A 27,662-nucleotide genomic window follows, 5' to 3' on the forward strand; every position below is an offset into this window, starting at 1 on the left:
GCACACGCACACGCACACACACGGAATCACAATTTAATACAATTTAATTCTCTGAATTCAAGAAGTATAAGAGGTCTCTTAACTTTTGCATCTACAGTGAAGCTGATATTAAATATCTATGCAATTTTTTGGAATTAAAAAAAATGTAAATTATTATTATTATTGTTATTATCGTTACACTTATATAGCGCCCTTCTAGATACCCAAGGACGCTTTACAATCTACACGGCTCAGAACGCTCAATTCACACACACACTGGTGAGAAGCGGCAGCCAAATGCGCACAGCGTACTCTCAACCAGAAACGACCGTCCACCTGGAGGACTGCATCGGGCACTAGGGTTTCACCCAGGACAGAGCGCCAATCCATATCTGGGCACACACACATTCACACTCATTAACTCACAAACCAGGACAGTTATTACAGAAGCCAATTCACCTACCCTCCATGTTTTTGGACTGTTCATTGTAAATCATTGTAAAATGAGAAGGGTGCATTTATTTTCTTAATAACACTCAGAAATTAGTTAAAAATCATATTAATATATATAGAATATCTAAAAGACAGCACTAATTCCGCACTGTAGTGTGTTAGTACTGAACATAATGGGTCTTGCCTTGCAGGAAGCTGAGCAGAACGGAGCCAGGTCTAGAACGAGGGGGAAGTCCACGTGACGATTCACTTTCCTGAAATTCATCCCAGCCTATAGTTACATAGAGAACATACAGTTAGTCTAGACACACACAGACACACACCCAAACAGACTGACACACACACACAGACACACACCTGATGAAAGCGTTTGAGGTGCAGAGTGACCACTGGGGGCAGCACGGAGATCAGCATCTGTTTCCGGGCGCTCGTGTACACTTTCTCCACTTTCTTATCTGCAAGAGTCCACATTTATTTTTAGATTCTTGAGCAGCATTTGTTTAGGATCAGTTCTTATTATTTCAGTAATTAAAGGAATGCTAGGTGATTTGGTATTTTTGCTCCTGATCTCCCCATACTCTTGGCAGGGGGGCGGGGGGGGGGGACTAGTGTAGTGATCCGAACCCTAGTTTACAGTGTGGTGTTATCCACCATGCTATACACTCTACCGACCTGCAGCTCCGCTCCTCCTGATCTGTTTGTGTCTTCGCTCTGTACAGTTTTCACACAGCAGCTTGTTGTTTCCCATCAGCAGCTCGACGGAGGTGAACTGGTGCAGACAGGACTGAACGGAGCACTCTTTGGAGGCCGGTGTGTAGCTGTGAGACAGGGCCTGGAATGCCCCGTGGTGGTAGGAACGCTCCTTTTCTCTTTCATTTTGTGTTTCTTGTGTTTTTGCTTGTGTTTCCAGGGTGTGGCCGAGGGGCAGAGGGTCAAGGGGAGTGTGGACAAGCCCCAGTTTTGACACGGCGCTCACCAGCTGCTCGACAGCACCACACGGCTGGCTCCGGACAGAACCGTGGGTGGGAACAGGGGAAGGGGCAGGGCTTGGTGTGGAGAAAGGGGCGGGGCTCAGTGTAGAGGCATTTCCTGATGAAGAGGATTTATTCCCCGTGTTGCTCTGGCTCACTCCTGCTGAAAATCTCGGCGACCATTCGGATTCAGACGCCTCGCTGTCCGCGTCATTGCTGCTGTCCTGAGGAGATGAATCTTTCTCGCTCGCATCTGATTGACTGCCTGCAGTGCTTCCATGGCAACCGGATAAGCCCTGCCCAGAAAGGCAGGCATCTTCATTTTTCTGAGGGGAGTCTGCACCTTTTTCATCTCGACACGTGGATGACCTTCGACCCTGCAGCTTCTTACACACAATCACATGCACAAATCAGTAGATCTGTCTGATTATACTATGATTAAAAAGACAATTTTTTATTTAACACCTCTACATCTACATTATTTTAAGCACTGACCTCTACCTTTTATCAACAAGCATTGATTTTATCAGCTCCGATAAAACAACATAGGAGCACTTCGTACCCTCACAGAGCAGGTGAGATTTGAGTGATGGATCATGCTCAACGCTGCAGTGACATTGACGTTGTGGTGGACCAGACACAGCAGTGCTGCTGGAGTTTTTAAACCCTTCAGTGTCACTGCTGCACTGAGAACAGTCCACCGACCAAAAACATCCAGCCGACAGCGTCCTGTGTCACTGATGAAGGACTAGAGGACGACCGACACACACTGTGCAGCAACAGATGAGCTACTGTCTCTGACTCTACATCTACAAGGTGGACCAACGAGGGAGGAGTGTCTCACAGAGTGGACAGAGAGTGGACACAGGGTTTAAAAACTCCAGCAGCACTGCTGTGTCTGATCCACTCTCACAAACACACATCAGTGTCACCACAGCGCTGAGAATGATCCTCCTCCAAAACAACACCTGCTCTGTGGGGGTCCTGAGGTGTTCCTGACGATTGTAGAAGAGGATGACAGGGAGCTAACAAAGTATGCAAAGCAACAGGTGAATGACAGTCTGTAATTGTGGAACTATAAAGTGCTCCTGTGTGGTCGGTGAGTGTAAAAACAGGGTAGGTCTAAAAACAAAAAAAATTCTAATATGTGGGATTCTCTTGGTTTCTTGTTTGATGTAGTAAGTTATTTACCTGTCCACTGGGTCTCCGGCTGTTTTTATTCACCTGAGGATGTGGTGCTGATGGCTCATCACCTTGGAAACCAGGGGCATCCTGATCCCGCCCAAATTTGCCCAATCTGCTGGGGTTTGTGGGCTTCGAGATCTACAAGAGTTTGTAATAAAATCATTTAAAACAGATGTTTGGAGCTTTAAAACATGTCACTGCAGCTTTATGAACGTAGCACTTTAAACACATTGACCCTGTACTTTTGAAACGGATTATAATCAAAAGCGACCATAATAAAATACAATGAAACGTAAGTCGTGATATAATAATTTCTTTTGCCAGATCTACCTCCTCAAGGTCAAGAGGTCATGAAACTTGGGGCTACATGAAAATGGTGGCTCACCCTTTCCTCGATGATGGGTAAAGAGATGTCGATAAAGGCCTCCTTCACTGTGAAAATCTGAGAGAGGACAAACACACTTCAGTTCAAGGCCCTTTATAGAGCTCTTAATTCACATTCGCTCCCAGCAATTGACATCAAGGGCCATTCTTCTAAGACAAGGTAAACACACACTTACATGCTCACATTCTTCACACATGATGGTGTTTGTCAGTTCTCCAACAAAGATCCGATCCACAAAGTTCATCTTCACTCCCTCTTTGCCGTACGCTATTTAAATAAAACAGAATTTGACATTTTTATTGGCCTCAAAGGATGTTCTGATTATTAAATCCTTAAATGTTCTGTGAAAACGGGAATAAATGCAATTAACGTTAGCTTTCGAATTCCCTTCTATTACCTTAATAAACTCTTTCGAATGACAGCATATCAATGTACAATCTTCTGGTGGATTTACTGGTGATGATATAGTGTTTGTCCCTTATCCTCAGCTGCACTTCTCTAAATTGACTAAAGTATTACATAATGTCACCAAGCAGACAGTCAAATAAACAGCAGGTCATTTCCACACTAAACTTAAGCCCTGGATCCTTTCCTGGTGCCAAAGGTTCTGGTAATTTGTGCAAGGAAAAATATTTTTGGACACGGAAAGACTATAAAAAGGTGACAATCAAATAAACACTGCTGGGTACGAAACTAAAAAACAGACTTTAAGGACCCACCAACAGACTGTTGTTAGACAGGAACCTTGCATCTACTTTAACGTGGCAGTTCACACAGGTTCGGGAGACTAGAGTAAACAGGGCGAGTTACCAACAGAGCACTAGAGAAATAGGACTCGAGTGCAGAGACTCACAAACAACCTCAATGTAAAAGAGCGCCAGGACGAATGAAACACAAGAGAGGAAAACTGATCAGCTCAAAATTACTGAGCAAAAGAAAACAAAGGCAAGAGAGTTTCTCAAAACAAAAGTGAGGGACAAGAAGAGACAAAACAAATTAATGATAGAACGCAGTCACTGGCAAAGAATAAGAGGGGAAACAAAAACACAACTTATTTTATTTCTGCTTATTTATTTATAACAAAAATGGTAAAAAAAAAAAAGAAAAAGAAAACATAGAATCCCAAAGGAAACCAGAGAAACCCTCAGACAAAACTCTGAGGGAATGTTCTGGTGGAGAACCAGAAGACAGAGAGAAAGGGAGACCCAGCAGAAACCTTGAGGAGGCTTTACCAAATTACCAGTCATGCTTGTGTGGCACCCTGAAAAGAGAAACCCAAGACTGAGCGCTGCAGCGAGGGTGGTTTCCCTTAAACAGGAGTGGCCCAGGTGGAACTAATTGCCTCAAATTAATGAATAGTGTCTCTATGTCTCCCTCTAGTGACTGGGAGTGGCTTAGCAGCCCCAGGCAGACCTCTAACATCTAGAAAACGGTAAATTTGCATATTATGTAAGATAGAAGGGAGAGGGAGGGAGGGAGAGAGAGAGAGTGAGTTTGTGCAAGCCCTTATTATAATGAAGCGCTGCCACTAGATGGTGCTATTGTTCTGAATAAGTGACTAAAAATATAATGTGTACATAAATGGAGAGAGAGAGAGAGAGAGAGAGAGAGAGAGAGAGAGAGAGACTACCTTTCACTTTGCGCTTGGTCTCCTCATCAGCAGTCTTCTCTGTTGGATTATTAAACGCTTTCAGAATCGCAGATTTGATTCGCTGTAGACGCAAAGACGAGAAAATATTATAACAAAATTTATAAGTGATCAGGTAAAGCTCTAATCACTGACTTGATCAGAACACACACTCCAGCATTGCCTCACACTCCACACATACAAACACATTCAGAGCACAGTGTTTATTAATCAAGAGCTAGTATTATTTTAATATTTTATAAAATCCTAAACAACTCTAGCTAAAGCTAGTTCTGTTTCTTATTGTTACTTAATGATTAATTGTGACATTTCCTAACAGTTTGCAAGGCTTATTATGGTCTATGTTTCGAGACCTCGACCTAGACCACTCATTCACAACATTAAATGGAATATTAAAAGAGCAAATACACCTTTTAATTTATTTCCTAATTTTACTGAAAATGAAAGGATGAATAGAGAACCAATGTCAAAAGGTCAAACTCATTTCAAACACTTATTTCATTTTTATTCAAATGTCTTACTGCACGACTGGTTTTATTCATATTTACGTTATTTTTTCCCATTTATATTTCCATTATTATTGTTTTATAATGATTATATTTCATTAAATACATATGCGTTTACGCCGTGACTCCTCTCGTGAGGAGTGTGTTGGACTCATTAACACTCGCCGTGGCCCAGATAGTGTTTACCTCAGAGTGTTTATTGTGAGATGTTCCATGTGTTTAAGAGTTTGCTGAATGCAAATTTCAATTATTTACATAAATAAAAGCCCCCTGACCTTCCACACACTGCGTCTGAATGTGCTGGAACACACACGTGTGAGCGCATAGTTGTATGTCTATTTTAGAGTCATTTTTCAGTGAAGCTGAGACGTGGAAACCACTTACTTTCCCCACGTCTCATGTTTCTTGGTCATGCTCTTCATGCGGAGTGGGTTACTTATGACTACAAATACTCCAAATATTCAAATATGTAGCTAATTATGAGGGCTATAAGGGCCATATATGTTTGGGTCTGAGTGAGTGTGTGAGGTTAATGGGAGGTGACATGGTCAGTGAGTGTGTTAGTGAGAGAACCGTGAGGACGTACAGCTTCAGTAAAGCACCAATCAATAGATAATTGGTCGTGGTGGCGTTTGTCTGGGGGTTTTGACCGGTTTTGCTATTGTCCCGTCTCCGTGCCACGGCTATTTAGGTCAAAAGCCTGGCTAATCCCTCTCCTTCACCCCAAAAAACCCCTCTCACAGAGGCACCCCGCTGAGCCTCTCACTAATTAATCACCAGCCCTACACATACACACAAACACACACACACATCTTAATGGAGACTATGTGACCCTCTCTCAAGAATCCCTCCTTACACGCAAACCTATCATTACACCGGATCATCAGACGATAAGTTAATTGCTGATAATTACTAGGGTCAAATTAGCATATTCTGATCGTTCATGCTAACAGCTAATAAACGCTGATTTTGTTGGTGTTTGGTGGTAGGTTGGCTCAAGGGCTTTTGGTTCTCTCTCTCACACACATAGAGACACACATAGAGACACACACACACACACACACACACACACCTTAAAGTGGAAATCAAGGTTTCACACAGGAGTACGATCAAAAGAATAAGATGTAAACATCGTAATTCAAGTGCTTCATTAAAATCAATAAATGAATAAATACATTATTAACAGTGGAGGTGATTAGGAACCAGACGTCTGCTGATGAGTTTATTGCTGCCTTGACACCGGAGACAGCTTTAAAATAGCTTTAAACAGGTCTTGTCCTGAAATATTTATAAGTTCCTGTCATATTTCTAAATCACGGGGCAGATTCGTTGAGGATTCTGTTTACCGTTTTGTTAAAAGCATTTTCTGACAATGAATAATCAATTATTTTAATGGTGATTCTGACTTGAAATAGAATAAATGAAGGGTGTTCTGATTAAGGCACAGTGCTGTAGTTTGTTAATGGACTTCGGGGAAGAACAATGTAGGACGGAGAATCAGCACAGGATCAAAATCTTACAGTAATTTTACTTCCTCAGAGCAATGTCCATAATGTAACTGTAAATACTGTGGCTGGGACGCGCACACATGCATGAATGAACAAATGTGTTTAACGAGTGAGCCCTCCTCGTCTCGCCCCCTCCCCCCTGTGTGTGTGTGTGTGTTTGTCTCACTCAGCAGCTGTGTGTTTCCCAGGCTTTTACAATGCATCCTGCCCAATTGCAGGGTCTCTAAGTGCCACAACTGTGAGCATTCACAGGTCTGACTGAGGTTTATTTCCAAATCCTTCAGACCACTGGGTACCCAGGACCCTCCGGACCACCGGCCAAGACCACCACACTCTGACCACATGCCTGTTTCAATGGGCGGTTTACAGGGGAGTAGGGGGGTGACCCAAAAACTCCCCATCGTGTGTGTGTGTGTGTGTGTGATGTTTCATAGTTTGATGAACACACTTTTTTAATTATTTGTTTTTTTATTTTTTATTATAGCTGTGTTTGTGGGGCTTTTATCCACTGGGCTCCATTTCCGTGTTAAAATGAAAGGGACGATAATTTATTTTATTTAATCCCTTTTCTGTAACATTTGCATGGATCAGACAGCACCATAATATTTTCACTAGAGAGCTCTATCACTGGATTAGGAACACGTACCATGTTTCTACTGACCACACAGGAGCACATTGTAGTTCTACAATCACAGACCCACTGTAGTCCACCTGTTTCTCTGCAGACGTTCTTACCCCCCATTTCACCCCGATTTTCAGCGCTCAGGACCCCCACAGAGGCAGATATGATTTGGGTGGTGGATCATTCTCAGCGCTGCAGTGACACAGACGTGGTGGGGTGTGTTAGTGCTTCTCGAATTTTAATCCCTGTGTCCACACACTGTCCACTCCGTTACACACACCTACCTCGTAGATGTAAAGTCAGAGACAGTAGCTCATCTGTCTCTGCACAGTGTGTGTCGGTCGCCTCTAGTCCTTCATCAGTGACACAGGACGCTGCCGGCTGTTTTCGGTTGGTCAGTCCAGCGTTGACACTGTGTGGTTTAAAAACTCCAGCAGCACTGCTGTGTCTGATCCTCTCGCACCAGCACAACACACACTAACACACCACCACCACGTCAGTGTCACTGCAGCGCTGAGAATGATCCACCACCACATCACACCTGCTTCTCTGGGGGTCCTGAGCGTTGAAGAACAGAGGGAAGATGGGGGTAAGAAAGTATGCAGAGAAATGTATGATCAGTGGAGCTGATAAAAAGGACAGTGAGTGCAGATACAAGGTGGGTGTTCCTAATCCAGTGATCGATCAGTGTATAAACCAAAAATGTGGTATACTGTACACTGACTGACTCACCTTACTCTCCTCCATTCTGACCGAGTCCAGCAGGTAATGGAGGAGCTCCTGACTGTCCTGTTGCTGGTAGCCTTTAAATCGAGGAGCCCTAAATAAACAAACAAAAACATAAACACTTCAGTACGAACACACACACACCCACACACACACATTCACAAATACAAATCAACAGCATCCACCAAATGCAGAAAAGAGGAAGAATGTCCATTCTCTTCGCTCAAGGCCTTTCCTCTGTTACTGCATTCGGAAACTCTCCAGATTTCAGTCCTTTACAGCAGCTTTTATTCTCCTGCTGACAGCTTTCATTCAACCAGCTGGGGTCACACACACACACACAATCTTCTGAAGGAAACAGCGTATTTTCAGGTTTTCTGTTAATTTTTTTAAAGGCATCACCACAGAAGGCAGAGGGATCAAATGGTGCCACATAAATCTTAAGACAGAACAGACATGTCTTCTAGATTAACACAAGCCAAAAATATAAACGTATCTAAATATATATAGCTTTTCAACAGCAAATACATATGTTTAGCTGAGATAAAACAGTGTTAAACCATTTCTATAGCTGCCTAAAGCTGCTCTCATCTGTTTAATAATTTCCTGAAATGTATTACCGATTCGATCTAAACTAAGGCACTAAGAGTTTGCTGTTGGAAAACTGAAGTAGACGCTGAAATATGAAGTGATGTTCATGATTTTAATTCAAATCTCTGTGTATAACATTCAGAGAATGTTAACTCATCATCTGCTAAATCTCCAGTCTGTTTAGGTGCTGGAAAAAGGTCCGGTGTTTATACGCAGTCCTAGCTCAGTAAATGGGAAACAAACTAAGAGTCTTGGTCTGAACCCTCTGGAGGCATTTAGATGGTGGCGAGACCTCAGAACGTTGAAAAGCATGAAAAGAGACGAGGATGTTGCTCTATTCCTGCTCCATAGGGGGGTAACACTGGCTTATTTTTGCGCTTACTCTTACTTAAGGAGGAACTGACTTCAAATCCGGGAGAGCGTTTACTGCATGAACGTAAACAAATACTGAAAGTGCTACAAAACTAAACTGCTCGAGTTATAAATGAGTTTCTGTGGTAATTCAAACAGTGAATAAAAACATAGAGACAAGTGAAACTTTAACCAACAGTCGATTGTCTTACTCAAACATAGCATTCCACCTTAAAAGATGTGGAGCTTCTGAATGCACACAACCAGAGGGGGTGTGTTTTGCTGCGAGTGAATCATCAGAATCGTCTACTTTGCCTTTAATGGTGTAAATCTGACCACAATCAGTCAAAGTTGAGACATGAAAATGCTGAGAAGTGAGAAAACTCCCCACCAACTGTTGGAAGTTGTTTAGTTAGTTTGGAGAAAACCGACTGTACGGCTGATGTAGTCCTGTGGTTATATCACTGCCTTCTTTGCAGAAGACTAGGGTTTGATTCTCCACTTAGGTAACTACCCCACACCACTGCATTTGTCTACAGCTGAAACATAACGAAACATTAAATTAACCCTGATGTAAACTCAGTGTACAATTCTCCGTCATGCTGGAGATGACGAAGCACACTCTCCTTGGACTCTCCCTGTCCACCTTGGGCCAGATGTGATCCAGATGCTGTGGCCAGATGTTTAACTGAGGCCAGAGCTGGAAGAACCTGTTGTTCCAGTGGCAGCCGTGCAGCAGCAGCTGGTGTGGTGTCATACGCAGACGTCAAATTTAAGGAAGGCCAAAGGTCACAGCCCTGTGCCATTACTTACACTTGCACCCTTCCTTTGTGTGCACAGTTAAGTGCACACGGCTGTGGGGCGTCCAGTGTCATTCATTCTTTAACCCCCCCCCCCTACCCCCGTGAGCACTTAAATGAACCCTTCTTGCAAGTGCGCATCAAGCCACACTTTGGTGAAGGCTATTACCCACAATCCACTGCCAAATCATGTCTCACACATAAAACCCAGTTACAAACAGAGCTTGGAAAATGTAAAAGAGTCTCTGTATTTTTCTTTTGTCAAAACGGAATAAAACAAATTGAATAGTTTGAGGGCCATATGTTTTAAAAAGCTGAAGTTAGGGAGATAATTTACTGATAAAGTACTTATTAAGTAAAAAGGCCATGAGCGGAGTGTGTGAGTGTGTCCCAATTCTGCATTCAAGCTTCTGTTGTCTTTGAAGTGCGCATTTAAAAGAAGGCCTTAACAGTTCAGGGAAATGCTTGGGCTTTTCTCTCATGAATAAAACTAAAATGTTCTCTTAGTTTATTCATTCACAGCCTCTACATATTTTAAAATAACTGTCCACTTGTTTTTATAGTATATTAAATCCTGAAGATCCACAAAAATAATTTACCTGTGTTAATTTCCAATATAATTCAGTGCTTAATGAGTGTAGAACTGAAATTCAAAACATTCTCAAATGGTTGCATAGTATTAAAAATTACAACTCTCAGTTTATCTTTAAATCGCCCAAACACAACATCACACATCATTTTGGATACAGTATTATCCCCAAGAACAGACCAAATCCATCAGTCTTCAGTTCTTTTTGCTGATGGAGCTCAGAACGAATGTGGCGCTCAATAATAAGACTCTTGTCTCTTGCGATTTTTAAATGACATAATATTTAGGGTATATTTTGTTGAATAAAATAACAATTGTTGTTTTTAATACTACACAACAGTTACAGTAAAAAGGCAAAAGCATGAGAATGTTTTAATACTGAAGAAAGGCTTTAAAACGTATTTGTACACGTCATAGAGAGTTTCATCACTGATATCACTGAACCTGAATAAACACTCCCATACCAACAGTGTCTTCGTCGATGTGAATGCCATAAACCTACTGCTATCTCCTGATTGCTTTGGTGGCAGATGTTATTATACGTACAGCAAATTTAGTCCCTAAACTCCAACAGAAGAAAACTGCAGATAAAATAATAATAATAACAATAACAACTAAATCACAAAATACAAAAGCCTGTGTTACTCTCTCAGAGCAGAGTCATCACTAAACAAACACATCATGTTTTAACAGTGGATTTAAAAATGTATTTAAATATAAATAATTATCTACCTTCTTCAGGGCTCTGTATATTATCATTAACTACTGAATATTCCAGGTTTGAAAATCATCTTGGCTCATTCACTGTGTTAAAGATTATGTGTGTGAAAGGGAGAGGAGAGAGAGAGAGAGAGAGAGAGAGAGAGAGAGAGAGAGAGAGAGAGAGAAATAGTATGAATGGTCAGGCACACTGTGTTGATGAGTTCTGACGGTTTGTCCAGAGAAGGAGCTTCTGCCACCTGCTTCAACACAGGCCAGATCCCTCCATCCTTCCCCCCTCCTCCTCACTTGCTGTCCTCTCTCTCCTCTACAGAGCTCTGCCCAGAGGGCCCTCCGTCAGGGGTCAAACCCCACCATCAAAGAAGAAAAAAAGAAGATGGTGGGATGGTGCCTTGCTCAGAGCCCGGCCACTTCCTCTTTTCCACGGTGGATGGATCAGAACTACATCAGTCCTCGCAGATCATCACAAGGTAGAAAAATGTGAGCAGGAATCTGATGAATAATGTAAGATGTTTTGACAATTATAATGTAATTTTGTCATGTCAATAAAACAAATCTTGAACTTGAAATGGTAGAGGGAGAAGAGAGAAAAAACACCAAGAGAAGATGGGGAGCAATGAGAGAGAGAGAGAGCGAGGGACAGCTAGAGCGTGATAGAGAGACAGAGAGAGAGAAAGTTAGAGAGAGCAACAGAGAGAAGGTGAAGAAAAAGAATAAAGAGAAGATTGAAAGCAATGAGAGAAAGTGTGTGAGAGAGGGATAGAGTCAGCTAGAGCGCAAGAGAGAGAGAGCGTCAGCTAGAGAGAAAGAGAGAGCAATTGAGAGACAGAATGAGAGTTTTAGAGACAGCTAGAACGAGAGAGAGAGAGTCAGCTAGAGCGTCAGCTAGAGCGTGAGAGAGACAGGGAACGAGGGACAGCTAGAGCGTGATAGAGAGACAGAGAGTCAGTGAGAGAGTCAGCAAGAACATGAGAGAGAAAGTCAGTAAGAGCATGAGAGAGAGAGAGAGAGAGAGTCAGCTAGAGCGTGATAGAGACAGAGAGAGTCAGAGAGAGAGAGAGAGAGAGTCAGCAAGAACATGTGAGAGAGAGAAAGAGAGAGAGAGAGTCAGCAAGAGCATGAGCGAGAGAGAGAGAGAGAGAGAGAGAGAGAGAGAGTCAGCTAGAGCGTGAGAGAGAGACAGAGAGCTAGAGACAGCTAGAGCGTGATAGAGACAGAGAGAGTCAGTGAGAGAGAGTCAGCAAGAACATGAGAGAGAGAGAGAGAGTCAGCAAGAGCGTGATAGAGACAGAGAGAGTCAGAGAGAGAGAGAAAGAGAGAGAGAGAGTCAGCAAGAACATGTGAGAGAGAAAGAGAGAGAGTCAGCAAGAGCATGAGCGAGAGAGAGAGAGAGAGAGAGTCAGCTAGAGCGTGAGAGAGAGACAGAGAGCTAGAGACAGCTAGAGCGTGATAGAGACAGAGAGAGTCAGTGAGAGAGAGAGTCAGCAAGAACATGAGAGAGAGAGAGAGAGAGAGAGAGAGAGAGAGAGAGAGAGAGAGAGAGAGAGATGTTGTGGAAGCTCAGTGCAGTGGAAGATGAAGCAGAAGGAGCCTTTAGCGTTTCTGTCCAATCTGGCCGTGCCACAGTGGGACAGCTGCAGTCGCTAACACAATTAACAGCGGATGAGTTAGTACCAGACTGCTCTTACCCCAACCTACCCCCACCCTCCACACACCACACAGCCTCAGCTGAGCGTGCAAAACACACCCTGCATGCTCAGATACACACACACACACTCACACGCGTTAGCCCCACATCACATACACTGCACTAAATACACACAACACACACTGCTACTGGCTTCGTACAACAGAGCAGTGAAAAGCATTGACTGTACAGTCATTTCCCTCTTCCCTCTAATGAAGCCACTCAGCTGAGACACAAGTAATCTGAAGCAGCCTGGATTACGTGCTCTCTGACCCTGTACAATACGCTACATGTCAAAGATGTTTAGCCCCTCTTTAAAATCAGTTCAGCTACTTTAAGACACAGATGTTCAGAGGTAAGAGCTGAGGGCCTCTACTCTTCTGAGAAGGCTTTACACTAGATGTAGGAACTCTGCTGTGAATCTGGTGGCTTCCAGCCACATTATCTTTAGTGAGGTTAAGTACTGATGTTGGATGATTAGTTCTGGACCCTAACTCATTGCAGAGAATGGCGTTCCCTCTGGTGATGGACAGTGACCCATTTTTTCACCCATGTTTGTAGACAGAGGGCCTGGTTGTATTCACCTGTGGCCATGGAAGTGATTGGAACCCCTGAATTCAATGATTTGGATGGATGAGTGAATAAAAATTTGGCTATGTAGTGTATAATATCAGATATAGGCATTGACCTAGGCTTTGAACCTCTCTAGCGAGCACTAAATATGTTCAGACTCATGTGTTTCTCCAAAACGTTTAAAAGTACATTCTACAACTATGCAAATGCCTTATTTTAACAATGTAAAAATGTTAATCAAAGTATTCTCCGTTGTTATCCATCACCTTACGCCATCTTTCGGGCAGCTTATGAATTCCAGCAGTGAATAAAGTTTCATCTTTTACGGCGATAAATCATGAACTCATTTTCGCATGTCTTTAAAGGTTTTGAAAAGCAACATCTGCATCGATTGCGACAAATGGCTTTGGGGAAATTTACTTTGCCATAAATTAACGATTTCCACCAATTCCTTGGTTTCAGTTGCATCAGTTGTTTGTAGTTTCAGTTTCACCTGGTTCCAGAAGTTCATAATAAAACATACCAGCACCCCCTTTATACCCCATTCACATCTCCAGGATGTGGCCTAATGGTTAGAGATTAGGGCTTAGGGCTGAAAGGTCGGTGGTTTGATTCCCACGAGTGGCAGGAAAACTGGGTGCGGTGGGAGTGAAGGAACAGCACGGTCCTCCTCCTCAATCCACAACTGAGAGGGCCTTGAGCAAGGCGCCAAACCCACAAACCTCCGCTCTGGGTGTGTGTTCACAGCCCCAAGTGCACTAGTGTGTGTGTGTTCACTGCCACCGATGAGTAAAATGTGGAAGACATGTTTCGTTGTACGGACATAATTGCACTCACCCTTCTGCCACACATGACCTTACTTTTTAATCTTTCCTGTTGTGAGTCAAGGATTTAAAGCAGTTTATTGAGTTACTTCAAGTCGTTCAGCAAGTCACCATATGAAGGACTAGCGCCCACTTCAGGATGTGTTCCCACCTTGCGCCCAGTGATTCCGGGTAGGCTCCTGACCCACCGCGACCCTGAACTCGATAAAGACTTACAGACAGTGAATGAAAAAACGGATGAATGTTCAGCAAGTCCTTGTTGTGTTTGACAATGCTTACAATTAACCTTTTTTAACCTTTGTAGAGGCACGAATACCTTCACAATCGCCAACATTAAAATATTAAAAAATGTTGTAAAGTCGTTTTAAACACTGATATTTTAGAGTATTTTATGTTGAATAAAATAACAATGTATAGTTTTAATACTACACCACAGTTAACATAAAACAAAATTACACAAAAATGCTTTAAAATGTATTTGTACACCTAATAATACACGCCGTTCATGTGGAATTAAATGCATTGAAAACATTTTTCTGTGCACTTAAAAAGACATGCACTTAGGCTTACTTATATCACTCCACACCAGCTTATTATTTTCTATTCAGCACTTGACTGTCATTAAAAAAAGGACATAAAACACGCACTTGGAAAAGCATATGTAAAGAATAAACCCCAATCAGAAGCGGTATGTTCTATATGCTGCAGTTTCAAACCCCATGATAATCCATACGCAATAAAATAACCAGGCTTTTCACATTCATATGCTCAGAGATAAAGAGAGTCAGCCGATAATAAAACCCCACCACAGCCAACAAAGGATGACATTGGAACGAGAAAATCCTTATAAATGGCTTCTATAGATGGACTATTAACCATCAGAGGTCTATAGCTGTTAAAGTTGTTCTGCAAATTTAATTTCAAGGCTAGTTACACAATGAATTATTTTGTATTTGTATTATTGAGTTTGTATTACATGGACAAAGGGTTGTTGACACCTGCTCATGCTACATTTCTTCAGGAATAAGGAATATGTACCTGTAGTTTGACCGCTGTATTCTTTAAGAAGGCTCTAAACTAAATCATTCAATTCAGCTACAAAATTATTTTATAAAATACACATCTCTGACGATGACTTTTAATCAAATTCACATGTGTGTATGGTGTATATAGAAGGGAGTGTGTGGTGTGTGTGTGTGTGTGTGTTTATATGAAGAGTCAGGGCAAAATTCCGGAAAACACACTCAATTCTCATTACAATGCTCAGTTTTGGTGAAATGGCAGGACATAAAAAAGCATGTCCTGACATTTCTAAATGTTTTCATTCCAAATATATATAAATATGACGTTTTAAATCCAAATGAACCTTTATTTACTGAGGTTAATGTTAGGTGTAGTGTTACATTAGCCACATATCATTATGTCTATGGAAAGACCTAACATCTATAGTGAAACCAACGTGTGTGTGTGTTAAAGAGAACAGTCACAGGCCGTGACCTTCACTGGCACCAGAAGCAGTGTGTGGTCAGCAGTGTGTGTTGTGTCCCTGCTGAACTGGGTCTGGCGCTGGTTAATTCTGATCAGTCCAGCTGGCATTAGGTCTGGACCACAGAAACTATGCCAGCAACCTCCAGCTGCACCCACCCCCTGCCCCCCAACACACACACACACACAAATCTGTGCCCCCTCAATTTGTACAAATATGACTGACCAATTCTGGCACCTGCCACATCTGCTGAATTTAAAAGTTTTAAATAAGTCTAAAGTCAAACGCAGTCAGAGGGACGCAAAGCCTTCAGGAACCGGGCTGTGGTGCAGTGGAACGTTGTTCTCTGGGGTGACGGAGCTCCATAATTTGGGAGAAAGTTGAAATGCTGAGCTAGGAGTCTGACATCAGTAGCTGACCTTGGTAATGTTTCTGAGGCTGAATTCAAGGAAATGCTCACAGAAAATGTTCCAAAATCTAGTCTAGAATCTCCCAAGAAAAGTGGAGAGTTTCATCGCAGCAAAGAAGAACAAACCCCTGAGAGATGTGAATAATGATAAATATGTAGATACGTGTGTGTGTGTGTGTGTGTGTGTGTGTGTGTGTGCACGCACATGTGTTTGCATGTGCATCAGGTACACTGAAGCGAACACCTCTCATGCTTCAGGCTGTGGTGGTACCAGGTGAGCAGGAGACCATGCATACAAACACATTCAAACACACACACATATAACACAGAAGTACCCTCCTGACATTAAACCAGGCTAAAACAACAGGCAGGCAGTGCCCCCCTCTGTACACACACACACACACACACACACACAGCCGAACCAGCCATTCACCATGTTCATAAAGCACACATTCTCCACTCATTCATGCTCAAAATAAAGAGCAACCTGGAACATAAAAAGAGGCCCAACCAGCCATGTAAAGTTCAGTGACCTCACCTGTGCATTTTAAACTCAGCCAGAGCCCATCCTAACTCTACCATTCACACACACACACACACACACACAGAGGCTGGGTAAAAGGGACACAGCCCAGGTGGCAGTGTGGTGTTTAAAGCTATGATGTGATGGTACCAGTGCTAGCACTAGCTTTAAACACACTCACTTCATCTGGGCAGAGTGTAGCTCCAGTTCAGTGTGTTCAAATGCTGAGATATATATATATATATTACAAAGGAGTTCATCACTGGAATTAACAAAAAGTGTTTAAAAAAATCAACATAAGGAACCGATTTTTTCTTAAAACGCCACCCGCATTAAAGCCAATAAAGCATTTTCATTCCGGCAAGTTATTATTAATTTTTATTGCCATCGTTATGATGCGCATTCGCTCTACAACTGTTTCCGTGGTAACTCATGTCCGTGACGATGGAAAATGAAGTGCAACATGCAACTTGAACTGCTGCCATGCACCCGTTTCCGTGGTTACAATTCATGAGGCATCCCAAAATTGTTGAATGTCATTAAAAAGTGAGTCTGAATGTACGGACAAAAGTGTGAATGCATTTACACAAACACATTTGAGCAGGTGTGTGCCAGGTGTGGGCAGGCGGCAGCTGGTCAGTGCAGTACAGAGCGGATGTGACCACTAGAGCCCAGGGCAGGTCAATATAATCTGATTTTTCAACCATTAAAAGTTTTACCATGGCAACATTTTAGGTTTTGAGTGACTGTCACAGATGGTAAATTACAACAACGTTTTCACAACCAACCAATTTCTGAAGAGCTAAGACTGGAACAGCAAAGTCTATATTCTCCCTGTTACAGGTCAGTGAAGCATCATAAAGGTTTAGAAGCTGTGTTCCTTTAAAAAGAAGCAATGACCAGAGGAGGGTAGGAAGTTTAAAATCATTCTTAGATCATATTTAAGTACTGAGTAAAGTGTATAATTGATTTTTCCCTGATTGCAACTTCCCATTTAAAGTTGGATTATTTTATTGCATTATTTTATTGCAATTAATGACTTAATTGGCCAGAGATTTGGCACTTCTACCCAATTATCTGATAAGCAAAAAACTCAGACATCAGTGGCCCCCTGCTGCATATCTGAGATTTTACATTAGTTTTTGTGAACACGTTTTTGACAACAATTTTGGGTTCGATATTTTTTACATCCTTGAAAACAGAAAAAAATTGATTTCATAAATTCAAATGTGTCAGTGTAATCCAGCGCTGAAACCAGCTCCTCGTCTCTTAGACTGTGCTCACAATTCATAATGTAATCTAATGTTGCTTTCTCACAGATACAATGGGCAGTATTTTATGTTTTTTATTTTATTTTATTTTATTATGTTGTTGACCACAGCCATGCTTAAAGTCACAGTGTTTTCACTCTGTTCATTCTAGTTTACTAGTGTCTTTCTCTCAGCTCACTCTTCCTCACACACACACACAGACACACACAAGGTGGTTCCAAGCTGCATTTTATGCAATCAGAATAAAAAGTAAACCAGTCCGATGAAAGGTTTACTATATTCTTCTCTAATCTTCCTCTGGAAACAGATGGTGTTTCATTGAAATAACAGAGTAACAGAGTTAATAAAATCTCTATAAAATCTTAACATGAACACACAATGTTTTCTTACTTCTGGCAGAGTTGGCTGAAGAGGATTTTTGGAGAAACTGGCCCCTTGCCGGGCTCCTTCATGCCGTGGAGGAACAGGAACATGGCGGAGGTCAGGGGTTCAGGAGACGGCAGGGTTACAGTCAGTGGACCCTGATAAAAACATACACACAACGTCAGGTCCAACTGCACCATTTCTGGACTCATGGTGAGGGAGCAGTTGATTATGTTATGCTAAGAATTTTAGCTAATTGGAAGTAAACAGGTCCATCACTGGTGGTGAAGATGATGATGAACCTTGGACCACAGCTTTATTACTGTTACATCCCCTTAGTAGATTAACAACAGTCTAGCATGCACAGTGATGATCAGTGGTCATCCTACATGTGGAATATTCTTCTTCTCACTTTAGAAGCTATTAGAGAAATACATACAAGGTTGGTGTCTGGCTGAGGACAGATCTTCCTCTTGTGTCCTTTCTCCTTCATTTCTAGGATGAGGTCATTGAGCATGTGTGTTTGAGACAGATTCTGAAAAATTAAAAACATGGATCAGTCTCAAGGTATGAGACATTGAGTTGAATCTGAGTGCTAACAAAAGCTGGGCTGGTTATCAGTAGATGTCTGGGGTTACACCAAATTGCACATGTTTATAATCACTATACCAAGCTTTAGTAGCACTGCTTCCAATAAATAATATCTATTTCTTTACATGTACATGTATAACACAGTTCAAATTAGGTCCAACTGCATTCTATTAAAGTTAAAATGCTGTAAGTAACAAAGCAAAAATGCTTCTTATTAATGAGCCTTTAAAAAGTGAGTTAAGAAGTGAAAGCTTTTTAAATAATGAGTATGTATTGTACTTTCTTAACCATAGAACACATTCCTTAAAGGTGCAGTGTGTAAGGTTAAGTGGCATCTAATTATGAGGTTGCAGGCTTGGAACTGGAAAGTCACAGGTTCATACCCCACAACTGGCATGAAAAACCAGGGCTGAAGGTGTTCTTCAAGAAGCAGAGGTTGTCCTACAGCGGTGATTATATGAATACATTTATCACCTGGAACTGAAGAGGAGTCAGTGTTTACCTGCATGACAGCGTTGAAGAAGCAGGTGTTCCCCAGGTTATTGATGCCTTTGACTGGGATTAAGGTGCTGTTGGCCAGACTCTTCCCTCTCTGGGGGTCAGTGTACTCTGCTGGTTCCTCTAGAAGTTTGATGAGTTTTGATGTTGTTCCTGAAGAATTAAAAGAAAACAGACAAGGGACACCAAGTCAAAGATTTTTTGAAATCAAGTAAACAATGGGCTTTTAAAAAGACAAGAGCTCTGTATAAACACACTGCCACTGTCAGTTCAAAACATGATACTATTTCTGAAGAAATAAATGAAGCATGATCTTTTTCTTTTACTGCTCTGTCCATCTTGACATTTTCACACAATCTTAAGGGCAGTGTTGATGCCAAAAAATGACAAATGGCAAAAATGGCAAAACACGGATGGCACCAGTAGGTATTGCACTAATAAAGACATGTTTAAAGCAGCTCTAACTGTTGTAGCCTGCAGTTCTACTGAGCAGCACCATGTTCTGAAGTATCAGATGTTCCTTGGGAATACACAAGTGGATAAGGTGTGTTGGTTTAAACACACACGTGGAACTAAAGAGTGAGGGATGGTGATATCAGTCTCCTGAGAGTGTGCTGAGCACAGCTAGTTCCAGACTGGAACTCGGCCTGGTCCCAGTGGCTCTGCCTGCTCTGTTTATCTCTCTCTTATTTGTTAGATTTTTATTTTTTACACAGGAGAAGTGGGTTAACGTGCTGGGCAGCAGCTGGGAGAGAGAGAGACGACAGCTGGAGTGGACCGAGATGTTTTGGGAGCGAGAAGTGAGTCACAGCTGCTCCCCACGAAGGGAGGGTGAGAGAGAGAGAGAGAGAGAGAGAGAGAGAGAGAGAGAGAGAGAAAGTGAGAGAGCTCAGGGAAAGGGACAGAGAAAAACAGCAAGTCTGCAGAGAAAAGCACAAGTCCAGGAGAGCCTACACCAATGTCTATGGGGGGGGGGGGGGGTTGCAGCTGCAACACATGGTAATAAAAATGTGATATCGAAAAGGAGAATAACGGATGAACTGATATTTTCTTTACCTCACTGAAGGCAGGTGCATATATTTTGCAGTCAATATTAATTAGTCAGGGCTGGACAATAATTCTATATCAATATATATCGCAATATAAAATGTTTCAATAATTATATAATCTTTACACATTTTCAACATTTAAATAATTTACAGCATCTGTCACTGACTGACGGTCGTTACAGGGCACTGCCCAGTTCATTGCCCTCAATTTTAAAGTTAAAGTATTAATATTGACAAGGCCAAGAGGTTCATGTTTGATGGTGATGCCATGTTTCTTGTTGGTTCTGGGCAGTTTTTCTGTGGCTTTTACGTTGCTTATTTTGATATTGGAATTATATCATAGAAAAATATTGTGGTATAAATCTTGGCTGTATCGTCCAGCCCTATCTATAAAAATAATCATAATTATTATATTAGGCCAGAATTCAATAAACAATACAGAAATTCTCACTATATACTCACACCGTAATCTATTACTGTGAATATAATAATAATAAAACTACACATACGGTGCATACATAAGCTGTGGCTTGTGTCTGAAACTTATTAAACCTTGAAGACATTGTGATAACGTCATGCACTTTAGGTTTAGTCTTCCGGTTCTTTTCAAAATCTCTGAAACCTATTTAAAGTCATGTTTTCCCATTTCAGTACGAGTTATTCATTAAAAAGCTACGGAGCTCTTGAAAGAAGGAGCACAGTGCTGAAAAATAAAAGTTGGGCTTCTGTGGTGCATTCAACACATGCTTAGTTTTGAACATGGCAGTCCTTTTCTAAAATACAGGTTAAGGCGAGTTGTTCTTGTGTTTCTATGAAGTGAAAAGAGTTTAGCTACATAAAGCAGAGAGAGCTCTTGTACAAACGAGGGAGGAATTCACAGCTTCAAAAAAGAAATATAAGGAAAAAAGTGACCCTGTGTTTATCCACGAGGCACCAGGCCACGGAGAAAGAACGCAGTGACCTCTGGACGTAACGTGACTAAGAGATACAGAACGTGTGATGATGAGCTGATTAAAGTGGGTGTATACTGGTATGATGGGCCTGAAATGCGCTCTCTTTAAAAGCTCTCACCACGTTCCGTCTTCCAAACAGCCCTTTTCAAAGCTGTGGGCAGAAACAGCTCTGGTTTCTCATATTTCTGAACTGTATTGTGTCAAGAGCATCTTTGACTTCTCGGCTCATGTCTGTTCAAGGCTGTGCTGCGAATGGAATACAGTCTGTTCAGCGCTTTATGCCTGGTACACAGCCTAACAACATTCATTTATTTTTATACTGACCTTCACATACCTATAGAAATGAAGTTATATGTAGGGAAGCCCCACCCCCGCCTTTCATAAATGCAGCATTAAATAACTATATATATATAATTTAACTCCCTTTATTTATTACACTTCACTGATATTCGTTTTCTGAGAAATGTATTTTACTAATTTCACCACAATGATATTTATTGTTTCTAATCCATTGAATTCTGACAAATAAAAATCAAAAATGGATTATAAGATGAATGTTGCATATTGTATGTCCGCTTACAAATAGAAAATTAAAACAGCTGAGTAATTACAGCATTAAAGTAATACATTTCAGTACCAAATGTTCTGTGATTCTAATCCAGGCCGCCTTTAAAACTAGATTCACCTAGACACGTAAAATATAAAGGAATAATATAATTAATAAATAATCTAAAAGCTTCCAGGGCTTTTGTCTGCAACGCTGTTATTTTTTCTTATTCATCCTGATCCTCTGGTTTTAATCTGTTCCTCCACCCTGTTATTAGACCTGGTAAACACAGCGTTCAGAGACGAGGCCTTGGAACAACCAACAAAAGAGACGCATAAAACACGTATCTCCCGGCTCATGGTTTTTAATTCAGACCCTTAGCTCCGTGAAGCACTCGACAAGTGGTGTTCCGTCACATTAAGCTTTAATGGTCAAAATGAGCGAGAGACCCCAGGGCAGAGAGAGAGAGAGAGAGAGAGAGAGAGAGAGAGAGAGAGAGAGAGAGAGAGAGAGAGAGAGAGAGCGCAATAGAGAGAGAGAGAGCAATAGTGAGAGAGCAATAGAGAGAGAGAGAGAGAGAGAGAGAGAGAGAGCAATAGAGAGAGAGAGCAATAGAGAGAGAGAGAGAGAGAGAGAGCAATAGAGAGAGAGAGCAATAGAGAGAGAGAGAGAGAGAGAGAGAGCAATAGAGAGAGAGAGAGAGAGAGAGAGAGAGAGAGAGAGAGAGAGAGAGAGAGAGAGAGAGAGAGAGCAATAGAGAGAGAGAGAACCCCCTCATGCTATTTACACTATTTTGGCCTCTGCTATTCACACACCAGCCAATAGTGAAGGCACTTAATCAGAATAAATGCACATTCTGCAGCTCGTCCTTCCTGCTCTGTGTGTGTGTGTGTGTGTGTGTGTGTGTGTGTGTGTATAGAAGCAGCATCTACCTGATGATTACAGAGTCACTTTCACAGAATAAACACTTGGCTTTGTGTAAAATTGATGGAGAGGGGCAAGGGGGAAAAAAATAAAACGGCCACAAATACTGTGTATTTTCAGGCAATCCTAGAGAAAGTAAATTTCATAAGAAAGGCTCATGCTTAAGTGTTTAGGTCGTATTAACACACTCAGCTTACTGCAAACTCTGATTCTAAAACCCATCATTAAATCCCAGTAAACCAAGGCCTTAACAATAATGAAGAATATAATTTTATAATTTTCTCCATTAAATACCAGGCATTCCAACCTTGCAGTAATTATTAGTTCCAGTGCAACCCATTAAAATCAATGTCAAATGCCATTAATTCTTGCTGCCTACTTGGTGTTCCTATTCACATTCACACGCAAGCACATTTACCATGAGTTTTATTTGTTTAAAAATATACTTTCATTACAAAAATATCCACCTGCATTTACTATCCACCTATTATTTCCTGAAACTCAAAGATTAAAGTATAACAAACCGTACTACGGGCAAATTATTACTATTAATATTGTTCGCTATCATTCCACCTCACTGTTACTGTAAAACGAGCTCACGTTAATCTCATCTATTGATAGTTTATATTAAACGTGTGCATATACGTGCCTCCACATCGCGAGGCTGGTGTCAGTGTGAATGAATAGAGGGAGCTCTAGCTATAAGCTCATAAAGGTAATGATCAGTGAATGGGGTAAGATTTAGGATTTAAAAAAAAGAGAGAGGGAAATGTTAAAAGGTTGGTGGCTTAATGGATCATGTACGCTAATTTACATTTACAGCATTTAGCGGATGCTCTTATCCAGAGCGACTCACAAAGTGACCATCAGAGAGCCAGTGATGAGTGAAGCGCTGGCTCTAGGTCATTCTGCCCGGGTTTGGACTGGTATTGGCTCAGATCTGATTTATTGCACATATTAGAATTAGAACATATCTGGTTGTTTTGTTTGTTGGTTAATGTTTTGAAAAAGAATCACTTTATTGGCTACTGTCCTCTGCATTTAACCCAATCCGTGCAGTGAAACACACATTTACACACACTAGTGAACTAGGGGCAGCGAGCAGTGCCCGGTGCGGTGGGCGGCCCTAGCCACGGCGCCTGGGGAGCGGCTGGGGGTTAGGTGCCTGGCTCAAGGGCATTTCAGTCATGACCTGCTGGCTCTGGGGATCGAACCAGCAACCTTCCGATCACATGCCCTGTTCCCTCACCACTGACCACTGACCCTCATCCGCAGAATTATGGAGCTAAATCACAAACATAAGTATCTGAATCTGAATATCTGAATTACATTCATCAGAAATGTTTAGAGTTGAATAACCATTACATGGCATTTAATTAACATTAAGAATGAAATGAAATAATAGATGAAAATGAGATGACTGATTTATTTTGATATAATTAATGTCTTAATGTCCCTGCTAAATAAAAGATGGAATACGTGAATAAATATAAAATAGCTTAACTTATTAAAATGGCATAAATTAGTTGCGAGGGGGTGAAATATTCGAAACCTAGACACATGCATTTCTCTCTTTTATATCCTTCAGGTACTTATTTGAGATACAGAGCTATGTAATTTGAGCCTACTGAGATGACTCGACCCTCCCCCGACAAGTCCCAAACTTCACTCATGTCTGTGGGTGTTGTAGACTACATAAACACTCTAATTTTAAAAACGGCCATCACACTGCGACACTATTTATGACAACAAGAAGAACACAACCTCATACTGGACACCCACTGCGGAGAGCGTGTCCCATTTATAGACACTTAACTGTGTCCACGACACTGTACACCTCTCTTTTAATAAGCATCTGCTTCATCTGTGTCCTTCACGATCAGCACGCGTTGTTCTGAAACACTACACTGAACACCACAGTTTTATTTCCCAGGCTCATCTTGCATTGCTTGCTCCTCTGCTGTGTCCCTTCAGCCCTGTAGCCTTTATCGAGGGATGAACCAAGGTCAACTCGTCTCAGATTTAGAAGTAAATTGCTCTATCCCCCAGGTGCCACAGTTCCCACGGGCCGCACTCCTGCAGATTCGCTGGACGCATGAAGTTGCCAACCACTCGACCTATTTAGAAGCTTCTGCTCTTAAAACAAGTTGAAAAACAGCGCAGAGGAGCGTTTCAGAGTCCAGAAACCAGGGGATTCTCATTGGATTACAGGTCCTAAAGAAAGGATTCAGAGCATAATGAAATCTCACCAAGCATTTCACCATTCCATTTGAGCATTTTTGGCCAAAATGGAGCCATTTTAAAAAACACACTCCCAGAAAGGTGAAGGTTTTGTTTGGGGGTTTTACATTTGCCAAAAAATGAAAACATTTTGTATTACTATCCTAGTATGAGGTGCAGGTTTTAAAGTGTTTTTTAGTGTAACGCATGACTGTAAATCAAAATTCAAACATACCCCAGCTCGTTTTTTATGGTAACGTTTGCATGGTCTTAAAAATGACAACTGTCAGTTTATTCAACAAAAACAACCTAAAAGTTAAGCAGAGAAAGATGTGTTCTTCATTGCATTCATTATGAGTAAATGCATGATGATATTGTCATTACATACGTATCAGCAGATAATGGCTTTGGGCTGGTACTTGGTATCACCAAGACAACTTGGCAATGCTCTTGTTCTAAAATAAAGACTGAAGAATGCAGTCAGTGTACAGACAGTGTGGAGAAGCTCAAAGGCAGTGCTGAAGCACAGTGGAACAGTCACACTGCTAAAGGTCCTGTCGTTTTTCTTTGTGTTTAATCCTTTGCTTTAAGTTAACTTTATTATTATTATATTTTCTTTCCTTGTGTAGACCTATTGTTTTATTTTGACCATTATTTTGTTATTAACTAAATGTTCCTAACAATTTTCTCAGGACACACCTTTCATTTTACTGGCTGCAGAGAGTAAGTTAAAAGCTAAAATGTTCTGCAAGTAAATGTTAGATTTGTCCATAATTTTACTCAGGGGCATCTTATCTATATTGGCATCTGTATATATGTACATGTATAATATCGGAAATCAGCATCAGCCCAGAATTCCCTAGTTACGAATTCCACCAATGAAAAAGCATGACAAAAAATGGAAATAAACCTGTTGTCTTCTTGGTGATAATACTGTAAGCACATGTGAGTCTTGGTTTTGATGATTTAAAAACTGTGAATATGAATGTTGAGTATTAATGCTTCCATTTTTTGTTTTATAAAATGAAAATGGTGATTTTGTTAATGCATGTATTACCATTAAAAGACAAAAGAGTAGAATGTTTACATGTTGAAATACAATTATATGTTACAACTAGTACATTCCAACATTCAACAATAGATTAGACAAACAGTCTAAAAGTCTTCACGATAAACAGAGGCATTTTATGGTCCTCTGGCTGTAAATCCCTCAGCATCCCAATCCTCATCAAACACTTAATGCCACTTCACAGCAGTGATCTACCTAACAGTGGCTATAAAAGCTTTTTTATCAGTCCACAAGGGGATCTCTTCCCTACGCTGCTTCCTCAAAAGGGACGCGGAGGTTAATCAGGCTTCAAAGCGATCAACTGGAGTGTTGCTCTTCCCTAGTGGAGCCAAAAGCATCTGGATCTAACACAGAAACATCTGGAAGCCAGTCTGCAGCCACATGGTCATCCGGGAGAGAGTCCATATGTCCGTAAACTAACAGCGAACGCAAAAAAAAGTGTAGACGCACAACAGCGATCAATAAAAATCCCTCAAGAACACAAAAGAACAGGGATGTGACACAGGACACATACACACATACAGCTGTTCTTATAAAGAAAAATTAGCTGGTTTCAGGGGCACAGATTAGGGCTCAGAGCACAGTGATCTGTATTTGAGCCTTAAAAAGCTGTGCAGATCGTGGCACTAAATTAAGCACCTGATTTTCTAATGTTCTCGAGGCTGAATGCCATCAAATCCTCTAACCCGAGAGGTCCAGTGTTTCATGACTCAATCCCAGGGCTGGGGATTTAAACCCCTCTAACTGATGCCAGTACAGAGCATGGTGAACTTAGGCTCAGGTCCAAAGTCCCACCTGTTATTGCACCTGACAGAGACAATAGGTGCATCTTCACATGGACACAACCACTGGGCAAGCAGGTGTCTCAATACTTTTGACCATCTAATATTAGGGCAGAGCCGCAACGCCCATGGACACATGCCGCATCTGGGACGGATGCTCAAGGTAAACAGCGCTGAGGGAGCCATCTGCCAGGGATGGGTTGGAGAGGGGGAGGGCCGGGCCAACACAAGCATATGGAAAAGCAGATTTTTCCTCTCCCCGCAGCTCTGGGAGCAGGGAAACGTCCGCACTCAGCGAGGCCAGGCTCAGCTCCACCACCTGGCTCTCCGCACCCAGCCACCGAGTGCCAGCAGCCGAAAATATGTGGACAATGTCCCCAGAGCGACAAGAGTGCTGGCACACAAAAAAAATGATTTACATTCCTTAGCATCTACAGCTCTGAGGTCACCAACTTGGCTCCCAGAGACTTGGCTCTCGCCGAGTTAGGTACCGACATTTAGAAACACGTGAAGTGAAACAGAGTTTTCAAAAATTTTACTTCACAGTAAGAGGAATAAACATCGCTATCTTTCAGAGCAAGTCAATGGCACAAAATTAACTCTGAGTCATTCTTGAACACCTCTAGTGGTGTATTCCTTGTTACATATTCAACCAATTTTAAAAAAAATAGCTTGTGTTTGTCCCAAATTAATGCAGATAAAAAGATTTTACAATGAAATATAAATTAGACGTAGTCTCTGTGCCATGTATTCAGCTGAAAAGATTTAATCACGTTTTCAATATTTCAGTAAACAGCTTCTGTCACTGACTGACGTTCATTAAGGGTCACTGTCATTTCTTTACATTCAGTTAACTCAA

At 41.5% G+C, this 27,662-nt stretch overlaps 1 protein-coding gene across 1 annotated transcript in view; it reads right to left on the reverse strand.

Annotated features, from left to right (window-relative positions):
- Positions 1-27,662, reverse strand: part of LOC136678361 (ubiquitin carboxyl-terminal hydrolase 45-like) — a 48,770-nt gene that overhangs the window by 3,600 nt on the left and 17,508 nt on the right. Inside the window, exons 6-16 of the mRNA XM_066656397.1 lie at positions 19,264-19,412; positions 18,610-18,705; positions 18,198-18,328; positions 7,990-8,077; positions 4,604-4,685; positions 3,149-3,240; positions 2,974-3,030; positions 2,595-2,726; positions 1,105-1,789; positions 790-887; positions 617-703 (exon numbers count right to left, since the gene is read on the reverse strand). Coding sequence (XP_066512494.1) covers positions 617-703; positions 790-887; positions 1,105-1,789; positions 2,595-2,726; positions 2,974-3,030; positions 3,149-3,240; positions 4,604-4,685; positions 7,990-8,077; positions 18,198-18,328; positions 18,610-18,705; positions 19,264-19,412 — 1,697 coding nt within the window. The remainder of the gene's footprint in view (positions 1-616; positions 704-789; positions 888-1,104; positions 1,790-2,594; positions 2,727-2,973; positions 3,031-3,148; positions 3,241-4,603; positions 4,686-7,989; positions 8,078-18,197; positions 18,329-18,609; positions 18,706-19,263; positions 19,413-27,662) is intronic.

Source organism: Hoplias malabaricus, chromosome Y (genome assembly GCF_029633855.1).
Source record: "Hoplias malabaricus isolate fHopMal1 chromosome Y, fHopMal1.hap1, whole genome shotgun sequence".
NCBI classification, from domain to species: Eukaryota; Metazoa; Chordata; class Actinopteri; order Characiformes; family Erythrinidae; genus Hoplias; species Hoplias malabaricus.